General features: G+C 35.3%; 7 protein-coding genes across 7 annotated transcripts; 4 read left to right on the plus strand and 3 right to left on the minus strand.

Annotated features, from left to right (window-relative positions):
- Positions 1-795: 795 nt before the first annotated feature.
- LOC130495872 (uncharacterized) lies at positions 796-3521 on the minus strand. Its single transcript, XM_056987439.1, has 7 exons — positions 3465-3521; positions 3307-3378; positions 3057-3209; positions 2801-2971; positions 2038-2091; positions 1781-1927; positions 796-1152 (listed from the first exon to the last, which is right to left on the minus strand). The coding sequence occupies exons 1-7, from the start codon at positions 3519-3521 to the stop codon at positions 796-798; spliced, it is 1011 nt and encodes a 336-aa protein (XP_056843419.1).
- Positions 3522-5317: 1796 nt separating this feature from the next.
- Positions 5318-5920, plus strand: LOC130496197 (ethylene-overproduction protein 1-like). Its single transcript, XM_056988046.1, has 2 exons — positions 5318-5382; positions 5463-5920. The coding sequence occupies exons 1-2, from the start codon at positions 5328-5330 to the stop codon at positions 5681-5683; spliced, it is 276 nt and encodes a 91-aa protein (XP_056844026.1). The 5' UTR covers positions 5318-5327; the 3' UTR covers positions 5684-5920.
- Positions 5921-6746: 826 nt separating this feature from the next.
- LOC108808776 (uncharacterized) lies at positions 6747-8547 on the minus strand. Its single transcript, XM_018580875.2, has 7 exons — positions 8491-8547; positions 8333-8404; positions 8073-8222; positions 7799-7963; positions 7676-7729; positions 7420-7566; positions 6747-7109 (listed from the first exon to the last, which is right to left on the minus strand). Exons 1-7 carry the CDS (start codon positions 8545-8547, stop codon positions 6747-6749), a joined length of 1008 nt encoding a protein of 335 aa, XP_018436377.1.
- Positions 8548-10028: 1481 nt separating this feature from the next.
- Positions 10029-14028, plus strand: LOC108813747 (40S ribosomal protein S4-1). Its single transcript, XM_018586395.2, has 4 exons — positions 10029-10222; positions 12946-13204; positions 13290-13387; positions 13471-14028. Exons 1-4 carry the CDS (start codon positions 10040-10042, stop codon positions 13897-13899), a joined length of 969 nt encoding a protein of 322 aa, XP_018441897.2. The 5' UTR covers positions 10029-10039; the 3' UTR covers positions 13900-14028.
- LOC130497067 (zinc finger BED domain-containing protein RICESLEEPER 4-like) lies at positions 11486-12262 on the plus strand. The gene is made up of 2 exons (XM_056989939.1): positions 11486-11990; positions 12185-12262. The coding sequence occupies exons 1-2, from the start codon at positions 11735-11737 to the stop codon at positions 12187-12189; spliced, it is 261 nt and encodes an 86-aa protein (XP_056845919.1). The 5' UTR covers positions 11486-11734; the 3' UTR covers positions 12190-12262.
- On the minus strand, positions 13999-15171 carry LOC108813748 (uncharacterized protein At5g01610). The gene is made up of 3 exons (XM_018586397.2): positions 15010-15171; positions 14675-14729; positions 13999-14510 (listed from the first exon to the last, which is right to left on the minus strand). Exons 1-3 carry the CDS (start codon positions 15094-15096, stop codon positions 14140-14142), a joined length of 513 nt encoding a protein of 170 aa, XP_018441899.2. The 5' UTR covers positions 15097-15171; the 3' UTR covers positions 13999-14139.
- A 1339-nt stretch (positions 15172-16510) lies between these two features.
- LOC108809243 (abscisic acid receptor PYL4) lies at positions 16511-17473 on the plus strand. Its single transcript, XM_018581389.2, has one exon. The coding sequence runs from the start codon at positions 16746-16748 to the stop codon at positions 17367-17369; it is 624 nt and encodes a 207-aa protein (XP_018436891.2). The 5' UTR covers positions 16511-16745; the 3' UTR covers positions 17370-17473.
- Positions 17474-22126: the final 4653 nt, after the last annotated feature.

Below are 22126 nucleotides of genomic sequence, written 5' to 3' on the forward strand. Positions count from 1 at the left end.
TTAGCACTGTCATCGCCGGATCCTGTTCCCGGGAGGCGGTAGCTCAGACAGTACCGTCCTTTTCGGCTTTGGTTTTTTCTTTCTTCTTTAGTTTCTGTTGGGTTCTTTTCTTCTCTCTGCGTAGTCGGATAAACAAAGCTTCATTGCTCCTCCGTCTCTTGATTCCTCACTTGATACGACCCGAGTGTCGGTGGTGTTGGGTCAATGGTAGACGGCATCACAAGTGACTGCGCAGATCGTGTTTGGTATGTGTTGTACGTGTCGGCATGGGAGCTGGATGAGATCGCGGTGGTATCGAAGATGCTCTCCGGTGATTGATCCTCTGCGGCGAAGGTAGCGCGCGGAGGCGTGGTTGGTGTGTGGGCGGTGAGCCGCGGAATTAGGGTTCACTCCCTTAGATTGTTGAGGTGGGCTGTAGCCCAATGTATTTTTCGTTGTTTTGGTTTGGCCCGTTAGTATTTGGGCTCTTTGTAGTCGGATGGACTTTGTCCTTTTTATAATATTATTCAGATGGAAAAAAAAAAGAACAAAGTTCAAACCATTGGTGCAGAGTGTTTTCTAGACAAAGAGAAAACTAAATAGGATTTGTTTTGTCTATTTAATTTTTGTTATTTATGTTTCATTTGTGATGCTTCTTCTTTTAAGTGCAATTATACCTGTAACTTCAATATTCTCATGTTTGTTTTGTATTGACTCTCATTTAAAACATGAAACATAAAAGTGATTTGTAGTATTGAAAATAGTTCCTATTTCTTTGTAAATTTGATAGTCCTGGTCAGAACATATATAAAATAATCAAACACCGCATGTTCCACCTGGCCCTCCAAAAGAAAAGGACTTTCCAGTCTCATTGGTGTATTCCCGATCCATTAGTTTAAAACACTTAGAATCTTCAACACCTATTGTTGTTTCATTTTCGATGCTCTGATAGTTATTATTCATAAGTTTCACATGAAAAAAACTTGAACTCCTTCGATAGTCCCAGATCGGAACATGACCATTTCCCATTGGAGGACTAATCTCATCTGGAGATATATATGTGCTTCCTCCAAAACGCACCCGAGAAGCTCCTTTGTTCAAGTGTGTTAATGGCTCGGTGGGCCAATATCCAATTGTTTCGTCGTTTACAAACAGTACCCAGCCAGAAAGCCCCTACATAAAATATTGAAGCAAAAAAAACAAAAAAAAAACAGTTAAGAAAAATACTCACTCTATATTGGGTCTAAAATTTTTTTCACAAAGACTAAGAAAATACAATCTTTTATGTGATTTATCTTGGTTGCATCAAAATATCATTAAATAATACTATTTCAACCAATTAAAAATACATTATTTTGTAACTAGTCACAAATTTGAAATGTCATTAAATTTTATCTAGATTAGTGAGAGCATTAATTATTTTGAAACAAAATAAAAACTTTTAAAATCCACTTATATTGATACAAAGGGAGTATTTGGTAGAAACAATATACTTGCTTATTTTTCATATTAAATATCGTTTTAAATTTCTGCACAAATATTAAAAAATTATTTAATTTTACATATTTGCAATATAAAAATATCATTACCCAATAGAAAAATAGACCAGAGGATACAGTTAATAGATCATGTATTGAAATGCTAAAACGACATTTATTTTGCTACAAAATATTTTCTCTAACGATACTTAATATGAAACTTAATATGAAACTTAATATGAAACTGAGAGAATAATATATACTCCCATTCCCAAAACTATGTTAAATAAGATGCATATAGAATATTGTCAATAAATGTTTACCTGAATAACTTCTGGTGTGAAAGTTACTGGGTTGTCACCATACACAGAGGATTGTTTAAAAATGCTTCCGATCGAGGGTTTTCGAGTCACAATAATAAAACCAGGACAGTTTGTATTATAGCATCCAGTAGTTTTATAGCCATCTCCCTAATAAATGAAAGACATATCGATAAAATATATTATCAGTATTATTATGTAAATAATAAAAAAGTATGGTTAGATACATACATAACTAAGAAAAGTACTAGTTTACTCACGGTCCAAGATATAGTCAATCGTGTAGCACTGTCTCCATAGACTCTTGGATTCACCTACGCAAAATATGTGATGAGATGGTTTCATTGCAATGTGTACTAGATTTTGATCCGCGCTTTTGAAGCGCAGAATATTTTACGATGAAAAATTTCACTAATAATTTAACAAATATTTTGGTTATTTTTAAAGAGTGTGTATTTAAAATATTTTTGCATTTAAATCAGTATTTTTAAATTCAACCCGATTGTGATTATACCGGTTAATCCGGAGATCTGGCAATTTAATTTATATTTAAAATATTCATATTAAAAAATCACTAAAACCCGAGACTAACCGATTGAACTGATGGATGACCGATATGTAATCTAATTGGATTTAAATTGTAATAGTTTCATAATTTGTAATCTTATAATCGAAATTTTAAAGTTCACTATTTTGAAATTTATGAAATTATATGACGTTTCTACAAAATTTTAAAGAGAAAATGATAGATATAAAATAACTAAGATTAATTATTGTATTTTTGGAAACATTGATAATATAAAAATATATTGTTTGGAAACATTAATAGTAGTATAAAGAAATAAGTATATTGTTTGAAAACATGGATAGTAGTATAAAGAAAAGAACATTAGTGACTTAATGTATGTTTAACTATAAAGTATAAAGTGTATTTATTTAAAAACTTACAAAATAAATGTTAGGTCCAACAGAATATTTCTGTTTTAATAAGATAGATTATGTATAAGGTTTATAAAGACGTACCGCCCAGCCAACTTGTATGCTGTTGAGTTCGCCAAGAGGTCCATTCTCTAACCAAATTTGACTTCTACTATATTGGCTATCTTGTAAAGTTAGGTTATGAATACTTATAGCAGCTTGTGCGCCTCGATAGATGCTCTCACTCTCATCCGGAAATGCGTCCATTACCGCAAACTGTACACGAATGTATAAAAGTCACTTCTTGAGATGTTATTGTTTTCTACAAGGGATGGATATAGGCAAAAAAGGAAGGATATACATGTTCGTCGGGTTCATCGACTGTGTTGAGATGAAGGCTCTCAGTTTCACTTCTTTGTCTTAAAATTGCCACGGTTCCTTTTGGACAACTTTGATCATTTGTTTCATATTTAATTTTTCTGTTATTAAACCTTTCATCTGAAGTGAATTTTTCCTGAAACATAACAAAAAATAACAAGATTAATTAGTCAAAATATTTCTAAGTTGTCTCATTTGTTTCATATTTGCTTAAATCAAGGTCACAATCATACCGGAATCTTGTGGTGTTTCAACAATGGATGTTGAAAAGCGGGTTGTTTGTATATATCAACACAATCAAACTCCTGTAAGTTGATGAATACATAAAAAAATATTAAAATATCAAATACTAAGAAATGGAAAACAAAGTATAGAAGTTGTAAAATCTAACATCTATGTTTCCTAGGGCCATTTGTGTGAGAACCACATAAGAAAATATAACGAGCATTTGACGTGTATCCATTGTCAAAATTTACTTCCATTTCTCCATCGATATTGATCGTAATATATAATCAATCGGAGTCAACAACTAGTCAACTCATTGATCGCCATATTATCTCTTACCAGAAGTATGATGTACAAACTCATAATTAGATTTTTCTTATCAAATTTGTTGATTTCTTTTATTTTTTTGGTCAACTCTTATCTTTTTTTTCATCACTTTCCATATTTACGGTCAACTCTTATCAGTTTCTTTAGTTATCAACTAGTGATATCCTCTTGCTACACACCAATCTAAATGACTGTAGTTAAAATTATTTGATGACAAAGCTAAAACTTCAGAATCAGCAATCAAAATAAAATGATTATATTAATTAAGTACTCAGAACGATGAGATGAGCGTTTGTATCAGTTTGTATCTGCCAATTATGTGTTGGCCATATCCCGCTCGACGTATAAATCAAAGTTATTAGCATTCTTTTTGTAGTTGGGTTTCATTGTTAACAACTAGTCAACTCATTGATCGCCATATTAGTTCACCTTTTATCTCTTACCAGAAGTATGATGTACAAACTCATAATTATATTTTCTTATCAAATTTGTTGATTTTTTTTTGTCAACTCTTATCTTTCTTTTGGTCAACTCTTATCAGTTTCTTTAGTTATCAACTAGTGATATCCTCGTGCTACGCACGAATCTAAATGAATGTAGTTAAAACTATTTGATGACAAAACTACAATTTCAGAATCAGCAATCAAAATAAAATGATTATATTAATTAAGTACTTATAAATGGATAACAATTGCATAAAATAGTTGCATTCAAATAAAGAGGTTGTAAACCGAAAATTAGTTTAAAATAGATATAAAAGAAATTTCAATTCTACCACAAGTTTAATATCATTTTTCAAATTTACTATTAATAAATGACATTCAAAAATATCTTAAATTTTGTGATAAAGTAACACTAAACTAATTCTTAAAACATTTATAGAACACTTATAAACCTAACTCTAATCTCTTAATACTAAATCCTAAACAATAATCACTAAACCCTCAACTCAATTGTTACTTTTTTTTTTTTTTTTTTGATATTTTGAAAAGTGGTAATTAACTTGAGGTATTTCTAAGCATTTCTCATAGATATATGTCAAAATTATTATAGGTTTAAAATATTTTATGTGTTAAATTTGAGATATATACAGCACATAAAAAATAGTTTAAAGTATTATATTTGATTCATTTAATTTTCTTTGTATTTTTCTTGTAAATTAATCTTCCATTAACTTATGCATTTTTATTTTAAATAGCAAATTAATAAAGTTATGACATATTATAAAAAATATATAATATGTAGTGTGAGGCCCAATAGAAAAATCAATTATGAAAATGAATATCAATATTTAAATGCTATAAATGCATTTTCTCTTCATAATTTTTCTCAAACAAGTTCATCATCCTCCAAACTTCAAAAATCCATGTTTTATTTTTAATTGCTACATTTTTTCTTCTTTCATTATACTGTTTTTTTATTAAAATAGCAAACATTTATTTGGAGCTTCGAAGAGAAAAATGTATTTGGGAATGAAAATTATATTTAAAGAATTTTTAAAGAATTGGGGTAATACTTTAAAAATACAGTTTTTTTGTTATTTTGAAATATTTCTGCAAACTCACAGGTGAACTCCTAGTTTCAAAATGTTCACATTTTCTCCATCTATAGTAAATACTAAATAGATAACATAATTTTTCTAGTAGAAGTCACAAAACAGATATTAAAATCAATTTATCAAGTAAAACAGAGCGACCTAGGGATGGCCACACTGCTAGATCCTCTTAGAACTTACCCTTACAGATACAGAGCCGCAGGTGCGCTTAAGTTTTTCACTGTCCTTTTCTTGTTTCTTATTAACCTCAAAACTCTCTCTAATCACTTCTTTTCATAACAGTTCTAATGGATGACCATAAAGAAACGGAAGCCATTGAGGAGCTGTCGAAAGCCTTAGCCTTTAAACCTGACCTCCAGCTGTTACATCTACGGGCAGCATTCTATGATTCAATGGGTGTATCCGCAGAGGCTATCAGAGACTGTAAAGCAGCTCTGAGTCTTGATCCGAACCAAAAAGATTCCATCGACCTCTATAACAAAGCACGTGATCCACAACCATAGACAAACCCATCTGCAGTCTTATTTATCTCCTACAATACGGCGGGTGAGAGAGCTTCTTCCCTCTGAAACCTGAGATGCACTTGTATGCTTCACGCCAATGGGAAAACTAAGGCTTGGTTCTTTTGTAATCAAGAAGTTTTGATAAAAGGGGGAACAAACCAAAGGAGCAGCGACTTAGATTGTAAATATAAACTTTATACTTCGTGGTTTTGTGATTGATACTGGTTTGATGATTAGATAAGATTAATATACATAGTGCAGAGTGTTTTCTGGACAAAGGGAAAAATGAAAAAAAAATATTGTTATGTCTTGTTCTTCTTAAAGGTGTTTCACTTTGTGATGCTTCTATATTTTGTCTTTCTTCTTATATTTATTTAATATGCAGGTGTATCTCATTTTTGTTTTGTATTGGTTGACCAATGTTTTAAATATCAGTTTCCTTTGACAACAAAAGTACTTCTGTGCTTCAGTGTCGTTTCATATCCGTACCGGAACATTCCAATGGGAGACTAAAGCTTGGTTATTTTGTAATCAAGAAGTTTTGATAGAAGGAAATGTGAACAAAGTTCAAACCATTGGTGCAGAGTGTTTTCTAGACAAAGGGAAAACTAAATAGGATTTGTTTTGTCCATTTAATTTTTGTTATTTATGTTTCATTGTGATGCTTCTTCTTCTTTTAAGTGCAATTATATCTGTAACTTCAATATTCTCATGTTTGTTTTGTATTGACTCTCATTTAAAACATGAAACATAAAAGTGATTTGTAGTATTGAAAATAGTTCCTATTTCTTCTGTAAATTTGATAGTCTTGGTCAGAACATATACTCCCTCCGTTTCATATTAAGTGTTGTTTTAGAGAATTTTTTTCGTTGCAAAATAAGTATCGTTTTAGAGTTTCAATGCAAAATTTATTAACTTTATTCTCCATTCTATTTTTCTATTGGTTGAATTGTATCGGTAATGATGTTTTTATATTGAAAATATGCAAAATTAAATGCTTTCTTAATCCGTGTGTACAAATCTAAAACGACACTTATAATAAAACAGAGGGAATATAAAATAATCAAAGACCGCATAATCCACCTGCCCCTCCAAAAGAAAAGGACTTTCCAGTCGCATTGGTGTATTCCCGATCCATTAGTTTAAAACACTCACAATCTTCAACCCCTATTGTTGTTTCATTTTCGATGCTCAGATACTTATCATTCGTAAGTTTCACATGAAAAAAACTCGAACTCATCCGATAGTCCGAGATCGGAACATGACCATTTCCCATTGAAGGACTAATCCCATCTGGAGATATAAATGTGTTTCCTCCGAAACGCACCCGAGAAGCTCCTTTGTTCAAGTGTGTAAATAGCTCGTGGGGCCAATATCCAATTATTTCGTCGTCTACTTTCAGTGCCCAGTTTCCAGAGACCAAGTCCTATTTAATAAAATATTGAAGCAAGACAAAACAAAAAAAAAATAGTTAAGAAATACTATTTGGTAGGAACTATATAATCCATCTGTTTCATATAAATGTCGTTTTAGATTTTTTCATACATATTTAATTTTACATATTTTCAATATAAAAATATCATTACCCAATAGAAAATAGACAGAATATTAAATCTTGGCATTAATTTTTTTTTACAATGACACTTAATACCAAACGGAAGGAGTATTATATTATCCAATTCCCAAAACTAATGTCAAATAAGATGCCATATAGAATATTGTCAATAAATGTTTACCTGAGAAACTTGTGGTGTGAAAGTTACTGGGTTTTCACCATACACAGAGGATTGTTTAAAAATGCTTCCAATCGAGGGGTTTCGAGTCACAATAATAAAACCAGGACAGTCTGTATTATAGCATCCAGTTTTTTTAAAGCCATCTCCCTAATAAATGAAAGACAGATTGATACAATATATTATCAGTATTATTATGTAAAGAATAAAAAGTATGGTTAGATACATACATAACTAAGAAAAGTACTAGTTTACTCACGGTCCAATATATAGTCAATCGTGTAGCACTGTCTCCATAGACTCTTGGATGCACCTACGCAAAATATGCGATGAGATGGTTTCATTGCAATGTGTATTATGTATGAGGTTTATGAAGACGTACCGCCCAGCCAACTTGTATGCTGTTGAGTTCGCCAAGAGGTCCATTCTCTAACCAAATTTGACTTTTACTGTATTGGTTTTCTTGTAAAGTTAGGTCATGAATACTTATAGCAGCTTGTGCGCCTCGATAGATGCTCTCAGCCGGAAATGCGTCCATTGCCGCAAACTGTACACGAATGTATAAAAGTCACTTCTTGCAAGTTTCATAACACACTGAATAGTTTTAATTATTATTTTCTATCAGGGATGGATATAGGCAAAAAGGAAGGATATACATGTTGGCCGAATTGATCGACTGTGTTGAGATGAAGGCTCTCAGTTTCACTTCTTTGTCTTAAAATTGCCACGGTTCCTTTTGGACAACTTTGATCATTTGTTTCATATTTAATTTTTCTGTTAAACCTTTCATTTGAAGTGAACTTTTCCTGAAACATAACAAAAAATAACAAGATTAATTAGGAGAAAATATAGGTCAAAATATTTCTAAGTTGTCTCATTTGTTTCATATTTGCTTAAATCAAGGTCGCGATCATACTGGAATCTTGTGGTGTTTCAACGATGGATGTTGAAAAGCGGGTTGTTTGTATATATCAACACAATCAAACTCCTGTAAGTTGATGAATACATAAAAATTTATTAAAATATCAAATACTAAGAAATGGAAAACAAAGTATAGAAGTCGTAAAATCTAACATCTATGTTTCCTAGGGCCATTTGTGTGAGAACCACAAAAGAAAATATAACGAGCATTTGACGTGTATCCATTGTTAAAATTTACTTCTATTTCTCCATCGATATTGATCGTAATATATAATCAATCGGAGTCTACAACTAGTCAACTCATTGATCGCCATATTAGTTCACCTTTTATCTCTTACCAGAAGTATGATGTACAAACTCATAATTAGATTTTCTTATCAAATTTGTTGATTTCTTTTATTTTTTTGGTCAACTCTTATCTTTTTTTTGGTCAACTCTTATCTTTTTCAAACACTTTCCATATTTAAGGTCAACTCTTATCAGTTTCTTTAGTTATCAACCAGTGATATCCTCTTGCTAGGCACCAATCTAAATGACTGTAGTTAAAATTATTTGATGACAAAACTACAATTTCAGAACCAGCAATCAAAATAAAATGATTGTATTAATTAAGTACTCAGAACGATGAAAGGAGCGTTTGTATCAGTTTGTATCTGCCAATTATGTGTTGGCCATATCCCGCTCGACATATAAATCAAAGTTATCAGCATTCTTTTTGTAGTTGGGTTTCATTGTTATACTTCTTGGAAAGTGCTGAGATAAATAATATTATAATAGTAAGATTGAATTTTTTTTTTTTGGTAACTCTGGTATCTGGGCAGCCACACTCCCAACTATCCCCCCGTAGGGGGTCCAGCGCCCCAACGGAAGGGATGTTAAATCCGTTGTGGCCAAGGCTCGAACCCGGGTGGCGGGCAGTACAGCTGTACCTCCTTTACTACCAAGCTACAAACACTTGGTTTAATAGTAAGATTAATTGTAATGTTTCTGACTATATTATAGTGGTAAGTGAATTCTGAACATGAGTGAGGTGTTCAAATTGAAAGATTAATTACATGACACACTTACCACTATATAACACCAAAAAAGTATAGGATATCCTTCCTTTACTCCATTGATATACAATGAAAGAGAAAAATATAGTAAAAATTATAAATCATTGATAATGTACACAAAATATTATAATATCAATCTCACTCCGTAAATATTAAATTCTAAATTCAAATATTAAGATGTTTTGAATGAAAATATTTTTTAAAGTAGTATCTAATTAATAATATGTTAACCATTTTCTCAAAATAAGCTAAAAAGGTAAAAAAAATATCTACAAAATAATAGATAAATATATATACAACTTATGGAAAACTAACGTCAAACAAGTCCAACAAAATAACAAAACTATGATAACAAGTTTTATTTTAGGATAGATTACATGAAATCATATCTCCCGAACTAAATAAGTTAAATAAAAGTAAACAACAAATAAAAACATCAATATGAAATTTAAATGTTATTTTAAACATCAAATAAAAACAACAATATAAAAAACAATATAAAATCAACAAATAAAAACATCAATATGATAGTTTCAAAAAAAAAAACATCAATATGAAATTTAAACATCAAATAAATACAACAAATAAAAACATCAATATAGAAGCGCGTAGCGCGGACACGGTTGTAAAAATTGGTGGAATATAATATGAACATAATTCATTTCGTTAGTTTAGACGGACCCAGGTTTCTTTCCCCAAGTAAAAGAATTCTAGTTGTCGGCCCAATAAAGATTTGGGCTTTAATAAAATTAGGGCTCATCATAATCTCCGTAGATAAAAAAGGTGAACAACAGAGTGAACCGCTGCTTCATTCACCTGCTGCAGACATGGTTCGTCATCCTCCTCCCTCTCTAGTCTCGTCGCTCTTTTATCATCTCATGTTTCGCTAGTCATTAGTGATCACATTGGCATGTGTTTGTAGAGCTGTCAAATGGTCACCCAGCCCATGGGCTTGACCAGTCCAAACTGTGATGGGCGGCCCATGGTTACAACCAAATCACCAATGGTCCAACTGGGCCTAAAACCCATTTCACCCATAGGCAATTTGGTCCTGCCCAACTGGGTTTCGGTCTGCCCAAACTGCCCAAAAAATAAAACCATCTCTCGATTCTTCTTATCACTTTCTCGTTTGTCAAGCTTGATCTGGGTTCATCAATGGCGATTCTCGATTTTTCTCCTCCATAGCTTGATCTGGGTTCATCAATCATCTCTCGCTCCGGTGATTCTCGTCTCTAGATTCTCGTCTCCGGCGATTCATCAACAACGACGGTTCATTGACGGTGAAGCGACGACGACAAGTGACAACGACGATTCATCTCTCTCCCTGGCGATCTCTCAGTCTCTCTCTCAGTCTCTCTGTCTCCGACGGTCACAATCTCTCAGACTCCATCTCCCCGGCGAGTCGGCGACCTCTCTCTCTCTCCGTTTCTCACACGCTCTCTCTCTCCGGCGATCTCTCCATCCCTCAGGCCTTCTCTCTCCGGCGACCTCTCTCTCAATCTCAAGTAAGCGTTTGGTTGTTAAAGAGTTTGAGAATCTGAGAGACTTAGTTATGTTGGGTTGTTCTGAGAATTGATGTTTAGTGTATTGATGTTGAGAAGGATGAGCGTTGTTTAGTGTATTGATGTTGAGAAGGATGAGATTGCTTAGTGTATTGATGAGCGTTTGTGTATTCCTCTTTCTCAAGTAAGAGTTGTATTGAGCTTCTGTTTTGAACTTGCTTGAGCTTTTGTTCCTCCTAGTCTCTTACTCCTTTGGTTCTTCCTATATGATACATTTGTAGACTGTTTGTAGATGCATTTGAAGACTGTCTATGTGTGGTTTGATCAAGTAGAGATATGTTTCTTACTTGTGCTGTAAGTTTGTCCAGAATTAATTTTAGAACATTTGTTTCTGCATTTCTGTAAATGACTGTAAAGTCAGGTTCACCATCATGAAACTTGTATATTGGTAACACAATAAAAGTGTGATTAGTTCTTCTGTTAGTTGACTGTTGTTTATAGCCTTTCTATTACTTTTCTTTTGGACATGATGAATATACAACGATCCATAAGACTCGTAGACATGCTTGAAAGTTGAAACTTAAAGACTCGTAGACATGCTTAAACCTGGTTGCATTTTTAGGACTCATAGACAGCTGAGAAGTGAGTTCGTTTGTTGATTTGTTGTAGACTTGTAACCTTAAGACAGTTGTTTCAGCTTGAAAGTTGTTTCAGATTTCTTATTAAGTTCGTTTGTTGGTTTGTTGTTGTTTACAGGGCTTTTATGCTTACTTCTCTCAAAAGACTGGTGGTAGTGGGAAATCACCATTAGACATATACTTGGATGAGCCAGTGGTTGTTATGGAAAGCTTTTCAAGTTTGGATGCTATATCATATTGGAAAGATAATGCAGGCTGCTTCAAAGAGCTCTCTTCAATGGCCTGCGACGTGCTGAGCATCCCTCTCACAACGGTGGCATCGGAATCATCCTTTAGCATCGGCAGCCGAGTCCTCAACAAGTACCGAAGCTGTCTCCTACCCACAAACGTTCAAGCTCTTATCTGTGCAAGGAACTGGTTCCGTGGATTTCAAGAGATAGGAGATGATATGTCAACAGGTTAGTTATTCTTTGCCTCTCTGTATTGGATCATGTGTTTTAATGATTCGTTGAACTCCAAAAATTCAGACTTGTGTTGTCTTCTGCTTATCTTGAGTTTAAGTGTATAGATGATATGTTTGAATCTTTGTTATGATGCCACTCTCGTGTCTTGATGTCTTGTTATATGACTTGATGTCTTGTTTGTAATGCAGGATGATCAAGTTTCTGTGAAGCTGTGGGATCAGATGTCACAAAGAAGCTGTGCTATCTGTTTGAGTGTTTGTTTCATGTGTACTCCAAACGTTTGTGCTATCTATTATGAGACTTCATGCATTTGAATTCTTTGAGACTTTATGCATTTGAATTCTTTGAGACTTTATATGTTTGAGTTCTTTGAGACTTCATATGTTTGAAACTTGAGACTTTATATGTTTGAGTTCTTTGAGACTTTTGAGTTTTTGATATTTGTGAGTTTGAGACTTCATATAATGATAATTACAGATTTTATAAAATTTATATAAGTATAAATAAATAATTACAGATTTTATAAAATTTATATAAGTACAAATAAATAATTACAGATTTTATAAAATTTATATAAGTACAAATAAATAAATCATTGTGAGTAAATATGAATATAAATAAAAATGTAATGGGTGTCCATGGGCTGTCCATTTGGACATGGGTTTTTTTGGTCTTGGGCATTTTTATGGACCATGTCCAATATGGCCCGTCCATTACAGACCAAACCCGAAATGGTCCAGTTGGTTTCGCCCAAATGGGCTCTGGATGGCCCATTTGACAGCTTTATGTGTTTGTTGTAGCTTATCCTCTGTTCTATGTCTTAGCATTTTAGAATGGTGTTTAAATGTCAAAGCTTTGTGTGAAAGAAGGAGACTTTAAGCTTTGATGAGGCTACATTTCAAATGGGTTTTCACCATTTTGTATGCTAAACGGTTTATCTTGCATGCAGGCAAGGGGATTGAAGAAACATCTCAAGAGGCTTAATGCCCCAAAGCATTGGATGCTTGACAAACTTGGTGGTGCCTTTGCCCCCAAGCCATCTTCTGGACCACACAAGTCCAGGGAGTGCCTTCCCCTTGTCCTTATCATCCGTAATAGGTTGAAGTATGCTTTGACATACCGTGAGGTGATTTCTATCTTGATGCAAAGGCATATCCAAGTTGATGGGAAAGTCAGAACTGACAAGACATACCCTGCTGGTTTCATGGGTCAGTCAAAGCAAGCTAAACTCTTTTTTGTTTGGTTTGGTTTGGTTTTATGATATGTTGTTACTTAAAGAGTCAATCCTTACAGATGTTGTGTCTATCCCAAAGACAAATGAGAACTTCCGTCTGCTGTATGACACCAAGGGACGCTTCCGTCTTCACTCCATCAGAGACGAGGAAGCAAAGGTTTGGATCTCTTGTATGTTCTCTTACTTGATTACAGTTCTGTGTTGATCTATACCATGTTTTCTTGTTTAACTATTGTTTAGTTCAAGCTGTGCAAAGTGAGAACTATCCAGCTTGGTCAGAAGGGAATCCCTTACCTGAACACATACGACGGTCGCACCATCCGTTACCCCGACCCGCTCATCAAGCCCAACGACACCATCAAGCTAGACCTCGAGGAGAACAAGGTTGTGGAGTTCATCAAGTTTGATGTTGGAAACGTTGTGATGGTGACTGGAGGAAGAAACAGAGGTCGTGTTGGTGTGATCAAGAACCGGGAGAAACATAAGGGAAGCTTCGAGACCATCCACATTCAAGACTCTACTGGACATGAGTTTGCAACGAGGTTAGGGAATGTGTTCACGCTTGGGAAAGGAACAAAGCCGTGGGTGTCTCTTCCAAAGGGTAAAGGTATTAAGCTTACCATCATTGAGGAAGCTAGGAAGAGGCTTTCTGCTCAACAAGCTGCTTGAAACTGTTTTTTTTCTTTTTGTTTCCTCTGTTTCAGAAAACCTATGTTCTGTTTTTTTGTATCTTGCTATTGAGTTCCTTGTTCTTATTAGACTTTCATGTCTTTGATTGCTATTGAGTTCTTTATTCAAGTACCAACACCCTTACACATTGAGTAAAAGGTTTGCAACACAGTGTGTTTTAAAGCATACATACAAAAACTAATGTTTGTATTATTAGAGTACCATAACTGATCCATAAGTTTAGAATTTATCAACGATAACACCAGGCCGTATAACCTCATAAGCATCTCTGCTCCTGCTTTTCTTCATCCCTGCCGTGAAATAAACCTTTGATGGGTCTGCTGAGATACAAGTCACTTTCACCCAAATCATCACCTTTGTTTTCAAGCCTTCCACCTCAGCTAGCTTTCCTTTCTCCAGGTAACCCGTCACCGTTGTCGAAAACCGCAGGACTGATGAATCCCTGTAACCAACCTCGCAGGTCTCGGGGATGAAGACAGTCAACTTACCCGTCTCTTCGTTGAACTCGTAGTTCGTGGCGTCCTGTGGAAAGATCCCAACAGGTAAACCAAATTCCTTTAGCAACTCAGGCAATGGCTTCTGCATTTTTCCTATTTCAGAATCAGAACAAGACAAATTGTCAATATACATACCCCATTTATAAGCAATGCTACTTTGACATTATAACTCAAATCTTAAACTAGATATTGTGTTCACCATGTCTGAAACAACCACATTGATAACTCAAGAACAGGAAGAAGTAAGAAGTAAAAACCTTTGAGTTTGTTGACCAACCACTTGGTACCTCCTTCAATACTGCTAGACAATGACTGCAAGAAAGAATCATCAATCTCAGGAAGGAGACCAAAAGCACTAAACTTTTTTCAACATATATAAGTACAAAACTGTAACAACAAGTCTTAAATGGTATTCAAAACCACGTGTAAACGTATATATAACCAATCTTCTACAAGGGTTTTCAGTTAAGCTACCAAGTAACGAAAAAGCAGTGAACTTTCGATCAAGCACACAGTAAGTAATGAGAAGAAATGGTAAAATTAACTGAAATTATTTAAAAGCAAAAAAAGACAGGAAAAGAAAGGAGGATACATTGAAATCGTCGCCGACGGAGTTGAACTCTTTGTTTGCCTTTTGTCCTAACCAATACGAGCCAACCTTGTTCAGTATCTGATCCATCTCTCCTCTGTAATAATTCCCCCGAAGAGAGAGAGAGAGAGAAGTACCACGGCTCGCTTTCTACTTCGACGCGTATGATAAAGAGGATTTTTCCGTCTTAATACTAAAAACAGCACAACGTTTACGGTTTAGTACTCGAAACGACATGTGCTTCGCCTTGATCTTGCCGTGTTCTTTAAAATGTTTTGTATTAATTATTTATTAAGTAAAGAAATAGTCAAAGACTTCTTTAGGTCAACTTGACATTTCTCACAAAAAGTTAGTATAAGAACGCCTCAATCACGTTTCAATGACTTCACTTTTTCTTTGGCAAGCTCTTTTTTTTTCTTTTGCCGTGTTCTTTGGAATGTCTTGTATGAATCTCAGTGTTATGATTTGAAATTTCCACGTCGTTTACATTGTTTTTTAACAACTTGAGTTATTGTGTGTTAGCCTCATCAGCATTTTGTGAAATGATATGGATGGCTTACTTTGGGGATTGTGGTTTACTTATTGGAACCTCTCGTATTTCATTGCAGCAATTCTTTAGGTTATGCCACAATGCAGACAACTGAACCATCGTGGTCACGTTAACCATATGAATCGTATATGATCTGATTACTTAAAAAGTTGCTCCCAGCACATCTCAATCATCTTCAAATAGCGAACACACTTTGACGCACTCTCTCCCTATTTGGTGCATCACATGATATATGAAATGGATCTGGAAGTGCATATCTTTCTCGTGACGTAAAATGGACGAGAGACAGATGCTTTGTATATTGCGTATTGTATGTGATAAACAAAGCAATGCAAGGATTTTCTCAGACAAACTTGTTCCATCTACTCGTTCACCAAGATAATCGCATATAATTTAATATTATATTTAACTACCTAGATGTGTGATAGAAACGTAGTATTATTCGTTTGCCATAAAAAAAAAACGTAGTATTATTCATGGGAGTACTAAATTTTAAATGGTCATTGTGTATATCCACACAAAACAAAAGTAAAATATATATATTTTCAAACTCAACCTTAATTTTTATTTTAATTAGTCTATAACACTTTTACATATATATATATCAATACGCAATCGGATAAAACTTTTAAAAACTATTTATTTATAGGGTTATTCAAAACCAAATTCATTTTTTATGAATTTAGATGTATCACTATTTAGATTTATAACTATTCAATTTTTTTAAGACAAGTTGTATCAAAAATTAAAAAATTGCACATATATATATGTAAGACTTCTAAAATGTTGTGTATTAAGTTAATACTCAAAACTGGAATTATGGTCACTTGCCAATTTAGATATCGTACCGACCAGTCAAGTCAACAAACCTGCCAGGGGCACAACCGTGAATTAACCAATAGCAACTTGTTTTTTTTTCGTTATCACCACTCATCACATGAACTCTGCATTAAAAACTCTCTCTCTCAAATCGAAAGGGCACAGCCCAACTTTTAGCAAGTCGCTGTAAAGTTGATTTTGCTCTTCATTTTATATACTCACATCACATCTCCTCCTCCCTCAACATCTCCTCCTCTTGAGTCCTTGAACCCTCCATATTCTCTTAACCCTAAAGAACGTTATCAAAGATTCATCAAGATTTTATAAAACAACAATATATCTATCGTCACCATAACTCAGATCGATCAACATGCTAGCCGTTCACCGCCCTTCTTCCGCCGTATCAAACGGAGACTCCATCCAGGTTCCGTTGATGATCGCCTCATTTCAAAAACGTTTCCCTTCTCTCACACGCGACTCAACCGCTGCTCATTTCCACACGCACGAGGTTGGTCCTAACCAGTGTTGCTCCGCCGTAGTCCAAGAGATCTCCGCTCCAGTATCCACCGTATGGTCTGTCGTCAGACGCTTCGACAACCCGCAAGCTTACAAACACTTCCTTAAAAGCTGCAGCGTCATAGGCGGAGACGGTGGTAACGTTGGTAGCCTACGTCAAGTCCACGTCGTCTCTGGCCTACCCGCGGGGAGCTCCACCGAACGTCTTGATATCCTGGACGACGAGCGTCACGTCATCAGCTTCAGCGTCGTCGGCGGTGACCATAGGTTATCTAACTATAGATCCGTCACGACTCTTCACCCTTCTCCGATCTCCGGGACCGTCGTTGTTGAGTCCTACGTCGTTGATGTGCCTCAAGGGAACACAAAGGAAGAGACATGCGACTTTGTGGACGTTATAGTACGATGCAATCTCCAGTCACTTGCTAAAATAGCTGAAAATTCTGCGGCGGAGGTGAAGAAGAAGACATCCATGTGATGAGTGTGCTTGGTCGTCTTTGAGTAGTTTGATTAGATCCGACGTCGTTTTGTTGTTTTTAAGCCGTCGTTTTGTTGTTATCATCTACTTATTTTTGTATTTCATATCCGCAAAGAACCTATTCGGACTTTCACCACCCAAAGATAATATAAACTAATTAATGATGCGAGAAATTAGTTGCGTCGTCTGTTGAAAGTATGATAACAATGCGTAGGAACATGCATTCAGTAAGTATATATCGAAGATTACAATGCGTAGTCGACTCAGGTAACTCATAACATTGAGTTTCTGACCATCTTAACTCGACCGTAAAACTTATGTATGTATAAACATCCTTTGAGAAAATTCGATGATCGATTAAAGAAAACTTTAAACCTCGGCATCTTCTTAGATAGTTAAAATTTCCTTTCATCGAGGGTTGATATTTAGGTTTTAAAAAAAAAACAAGCAACGTGTGCAATAAAATAGTTATATTTATTTTGCGAAAAATAACAGTAATTAAATTTCTCTAAAATCAAAATTGTCACATTTTTATAGAAAATAAATTGAAGCGGAAACGGCTGATATTGTTTTAATATAGTGAAAGATATCAAGGGTAAAATTAAAATAAATAAAAAATCTATCCACACATGAATACATTTGATATATATATAACGTAGATATGAACATGTTGCTGACATAAAACGAAATAAAAAAATTTGCAAGTGGGCAATGTTTTAAGTGATAACCCAACAAGCCAAACTGTTTATTCTGCACAATAGAAAAAGGAATGCAAGTTGCAACATGTTGATCTCCACCTCCTTTCTTTATGCTTCTTTCCAATTGAAAAATACAATATTAATTTTAGCAATAATAAAATTATATATAGATTATAGACGAGAGAGCAAGTTGCATCTATCTATACTATTAAAGCAGGATTCTATTGGTCTTTTTACTAAAAATGTCATTTTCTTTACTAACATTTCATATTTCATTAAGGGCAATCAAGTAATATTAATGATATATCTATATCGGATCTTTTTTTTATCCAGCCCACTGCCCACATCATATCTCTCTTGGGCCATTTGGGTCTGAAGAAAATAAAATTTAATTTTTCTAAACATAAATACTCATTAGACCTGGATTTTCGGGTACCCATTCGGGTACGGATCGGTTCTTTTGGATATCAGGTTTTTTGGGTTTTGAAATTAAACCCCATTCAGATATTATAAAATTTTGGGTCAGGTTCGAGTCGGGTTCCAGGTTCGGGTAGGTTTGATTCTCATGCATAAGAACCTGAAAAATAACCAAATAACCAAAATATCTAAAACGGATTCGTTTATTTGTACTCAAAGTAACCAAAGTATTTGATTCGGTTCAAATTTGTGTATTCAAATTACTCAAAAATAATCAAAAGTGACCAAAAATATCCATTCTATACAGTTTTTTTTGGGTAGACTTTTATCCAAACTATCATATTTTATCCAAAAGTACTCAAAATTATCGAAAATAACTACTATAGTTGACTTATAATATTAGTTTAAAATAATTATAAATATAATTATAACATATATTTTTAGATATATGTTCACATTTCAGATATCTTCGGGTACTTATTCGGTTCTTGGTTCGGGAACGGTTCTTCGAATATAGTAATTTAGAACTCATTCGAATATTTATTCCAAGTCTGATCGGATTCAGAACCCTGATTTTTGGGTCGATTTCGGTTTGGTTCTTCGGGTCCGAATATTGTGATCAGGCCTATTCTCCTTTAAAATGAAACACGATAAAGAAAGATAAAAAGTTTAAGTTTTTTTATAAAAAATAAAAATATGAAAATATGATATTTACTAAATATTTATCAATTTAAAAAGAAAATAAAGGAAGATAAATCCGCGCTTTGAAAGTGCGGATCAAAATCTAGTTTCTTTTACATCACAAGAGTCGCTATATGTTTAGTTGTGATCTCTTAAGGATATACCAATATTTAAACTGATTTAATTTGTTTTGTATACTCAAGTGGGTTTTTAAACTTTGAATCATATATTTTTATCCACATAATTTCAAGCGATTCCACTTGTTATACTTTTATGTTTTCAATAAATGTAATCCAAAATTCATGTTCAAACATAAAAAGAACTATAAAAATCTCAGGCTCCATGGAGAGCTCTACACTAATTCTCTGGAGGTGGGTACATGAACCAGATTTTTAAAATGGACTGAAAAACAAAGATTTTTTACCAAAAAAAAAAAAACCTATAATCCACGTTTCCCACAATTATGTAACCATGTCATGGTAGTATAGTCACTGGAAAATTTATCATGGGATAGGAAAGGTTAAGTTCTCAAACCATGTTGATCTTTCGTGTGATAATAATATTGGATAAAAGGTTTTTAAGATTAGTTTAGATTTCGATGTTAATTTTTGCTTACGACAATTTTCTTGTCCATATCGTAAATATCATAAACAAGCATCAAAATGAATACAACGAAATCAAAACGTTAAGAAAATAAGGTTTCGTAATTCGTACTTTCAATTACTATTTATTGTGAACGTCAAATATCGACAATTTTAGCAAGCTTACTAATCATAAGATACATACTTAATGTGGCCGTGGAAGATTGAAAGGTGTAAAAGATAAAATCGTTCGCAAAAGTAAAATCGCTGGGAACGAGTTGGCAGTGCAAGTGGGACTGGGGTAGCTGCAACATTTTGCAAGTTGCGCAAAGAATATTAACTGTGGTTTTGTGATTTGCAAATTAAATTCTCTTTTTCTTCTGATTGAAGAAAATAAAATACCAGATGAGGTCTTCCAGCGAGGCGCACTGCTACACAAGGACTTCATAGTCGGTCGTTTTTTTGGAAGAGTCCCCTCTTTTAAAACTATTCAGAATGTGCTTAATTACCTTTGGGGAAAGGGTAACAAGCTGGAAATTCATATGATCGCATCCACAAGATCGATGATCGTGCGCATTCCGAGTGACTTCGTCCGGGATAAAGTTCTGAAGAAACGCATTTGGTATGTTGACACTGCTATGTTTCATGTGGCGCAGTGGTCTGATGGGGAGGTGGCGAACGCTTCTTCACTTGAATCGATCCAACTTTGGGCTCACCTCAAGGGGGTTCCTTTCGACTTGATGACGAATGAGGGACTCTCCTGGATTACTGACGCCATTGGAATCCCAATAGAAATGGATGACTGGACAAAAAATCTCTCGAGTCTTTCGGTAGCTCATGTAAAGGTGGAGGCCAATGCTACTAAGCCATTCCCGACGGTGTTAGAATTGGTACGGCAAAGTGGTGCTACCTTCCGAGTAGAGGTCGAATATCCGTGGCTTCCGCCTACATGTTCCCATTGTAAAGAGCTGGGGCATATTATCAAAGACTGTCTACAAATCAAACGCCAATGGGTGCCAGTCCAGAGACAAAACGACCCTGCAAAAGTTTTGGAACCCTCACTGCCAGTCTCAGCTACTGTTTTTGAGCCATCCTCTACTGTTGTTGAACCTCCCTCCTCTGTCCCCCCCTGCCCTGTCCCTGACTCTCCACCTAGTCTTCCACCCTCTCCTCTTCCTGAGCCTTACCAAGTTATCTCCTTAGTCTCTGACCCGAGTACCCTCCCTTTACCTGAGGTTTCCTTCTCGGAACCGGCCTCTCTCCCTGACCTTTCCTCTTTCCCGCCTCTTGCATCCTCCCTTCCTCCCCTTTCTCCTCCTTTAAACTGTCCTTCACCTGCTTTTTCCCCTCCTTCCCCTGCCTCCCCTGCCTCTCCTTGTCCCCAAAACTACGTTTTAGCCCTTGCTGCTACTGTGATGCCAAAATCATCTATTCCCGCTCCTTTAAAACCTCTCTCCCCCCCTCTCCTCCCTATTCCACCTGCTTGTGTTTCTCCCACTTTCGCTGCTTCCTACCCTCTCCTGCCTTCATCTCAACCAAATTCCCTGCTTCCTTCCCCTTCTCCCACCCTTTACTGGGAATCCCCTAAGCGAAAAACTAAATTAACCCATAAGCCTGCTACCCCTCAGACTGCTAGCCAAAGCAATTTCTCCAATCCTTTCGCCCCTCTTTCAAACCTTACCCTCCCTGATGCCTCAGTTCCCTCTACCTCCCCTCCCCTTCCACCTTTACCCCCACCTCATCCTCCTAACCCTGGCCCTATGGTTAATTCTTCCCCCGATGTGGGTACTCTCCTTTCACAAGGAGTGCCCCCGTCTCCTTTTTAATGTGTACAAAGATGTTTTTTTGGAATGTCCGTGGTATAAATGAAACGGACAAGCACCGACCTTTTGTCCAATGGCTATCAGTATATCAGCCATTCATCGGAGCTCTTTTGGAAACTCATGTAAAGGAAACAAACTTGAATCATATCATGTCTGTCCTGTGTCCCGGGTGGAACTTTCTATCAAACCACAATACCCATGAAGATGGAAGGGTTATTATCATATGGAAGCCTTCAGTTACAGTCCAGGAAATTCATCAAACCAAGCAATCAATTACCTGCAAAGTAACTCTCCAATCTGGGCAGTCGTTCTTCTTCTCAGCCGTGTATGCGTCAAATGAACGGGATGAGAGACTTGCTTTATGGAATGGCCTACTGGAGGTGCAGCAAACATACTACCTAGAAGACTGTAACTGGGTTATTGGGGGTGATCTTAACCAAATCATCCATCATGCGGAGCACTCTTCCCCAACCGTTGATCACTTAACCGCTGATATGTTGGAGCTGAAAGATTTTATCTTAGAGCTTGGAGTTGAGGATCTCCGATTCCAGGGTAAT

The sequence above is a fragment of the Raphanus sativus genome, chromosome 6 (assembly GCF_000801105.2).
Source record: "Raphanus sativus cultivar WK10039 chromosome 6, ASM80110v3, whole genome shotgun sequence".
NCBI lineage: Eukaryota > Viridiplantae > Streptophyta > Magnoliopsida > Brassicales > Brassicaceae > Raphanus > Raphanus sativus.

Bases quoted from the DNA above. Each gene is read 5' to 3' on its own strand.
- LOC130495872 (XM_056987439.1), bottom strand. From the start codon at position 3,521: ATGCTCGTTATATTTTCTTATGTGGTTCTCACACAAATGGCCCTAGGA. The intron at 3,210-3,306 runs GTATGATTGTGA...GTTATGTTTCAG, and splicing joins TGAAACACCACAAGATTCCG to GAAAAATTCACTTCAGATGA. The intron at 2,092-2,800 runs GTACGTCTTTAT...TATTTTGCGTAG, and splicing joins GCATACAAGTTGGCTGGGCG to GTGAATCCAAGAGTCTATGG.
- LOC130496197 (XM_056988046.1), top strand. From the start codon at position 5,328: ATGGCCACACTGCTAGATCCTCTTAGAACTTACCCTTACAGATACAGA. The intron at 5,383-5,462 runs GTGCGCTTAAGT...TTTTCATAACAG, and splicing joins TTACAGATACAGAGCCGCAG to TTCTAATGGATGACCATAAA.
- LOC108808776 (XM_018580875.2), bottom strand. From the start codon at position 8,547: ATGCTCGTTATATTTTCTTTTGTGGTTCTCACACAAATGGCCCTAGGA. The intron at 7,730-7,798 runs GTACGTCTTCAT...TATTTTGCGTAG, and splicing joins GCATACAAGTTGGCTGGGCG to GTGCATCCAAGAGTCTATGG. The intron at 7,110-7,419 runs GTAAACATTTAT...TTTATTAAATAG, and splicing joins TCACACCACAAGTTTCTCAG to GACTTGGTCTCTGGAAACTG.
- LOC108813747 (XM_018586395.2), top strand. From the start codon at position 10,040: ATGAACATAATTCATTTCGTTAGTTTAGACGGACCCAGGTTTCTTTCC. The intron at 10,223-12,945 runs GTTCGTCATCCT...TCTTGCATGCAG, and splicing joins ATTCACCTGCTGCAGACATG to GCAAGGGGATTGAAGAAACA. The intron at 13,388-13,470 runs GTTTGGATCTCT...ACTATTGTTTAG, and splicing joins TCAGAGACGAGGAAGCAAAG to TTCAAGCTGTGCAAAGTGAG.
- LOC130497067 (XM_056989939.1), top strand. From the start codon at position 11,735: ATGGAAAGCTTTTCAAGTTTGGATGCTATATCATATTGGAAAGATAAT.
- LOC108813748 (XM_018586397.2), bottom strand. From the start codon at position 15,096: ATGGATCAGATACTGAACAAGGTTGGCTCGTATTGGTTAGGACAAAAG. The intron at 14,730-15,009 runs GTATCCTCCTTT...TCTTTCTTGCAG, and splicing joins CCGTCGGCGACGATTTCAAT to TCATTGTCTAGCAGTATTGA. The intron at 14,511-14,674 runs GTTTTTACTTCT...ATTCTGAAATAG, and splicing joins GTTGGTCAACAAACTCAAAG to GAAAAATGCAGAAGCCATTG.
- LOC108809243 (XM_018581389.2), top strand. From the start codon at position 16,746: ATGCTAGCCGTTCACCGCCCTTCTTCCGCCGTATCAAACGGAGACTCC.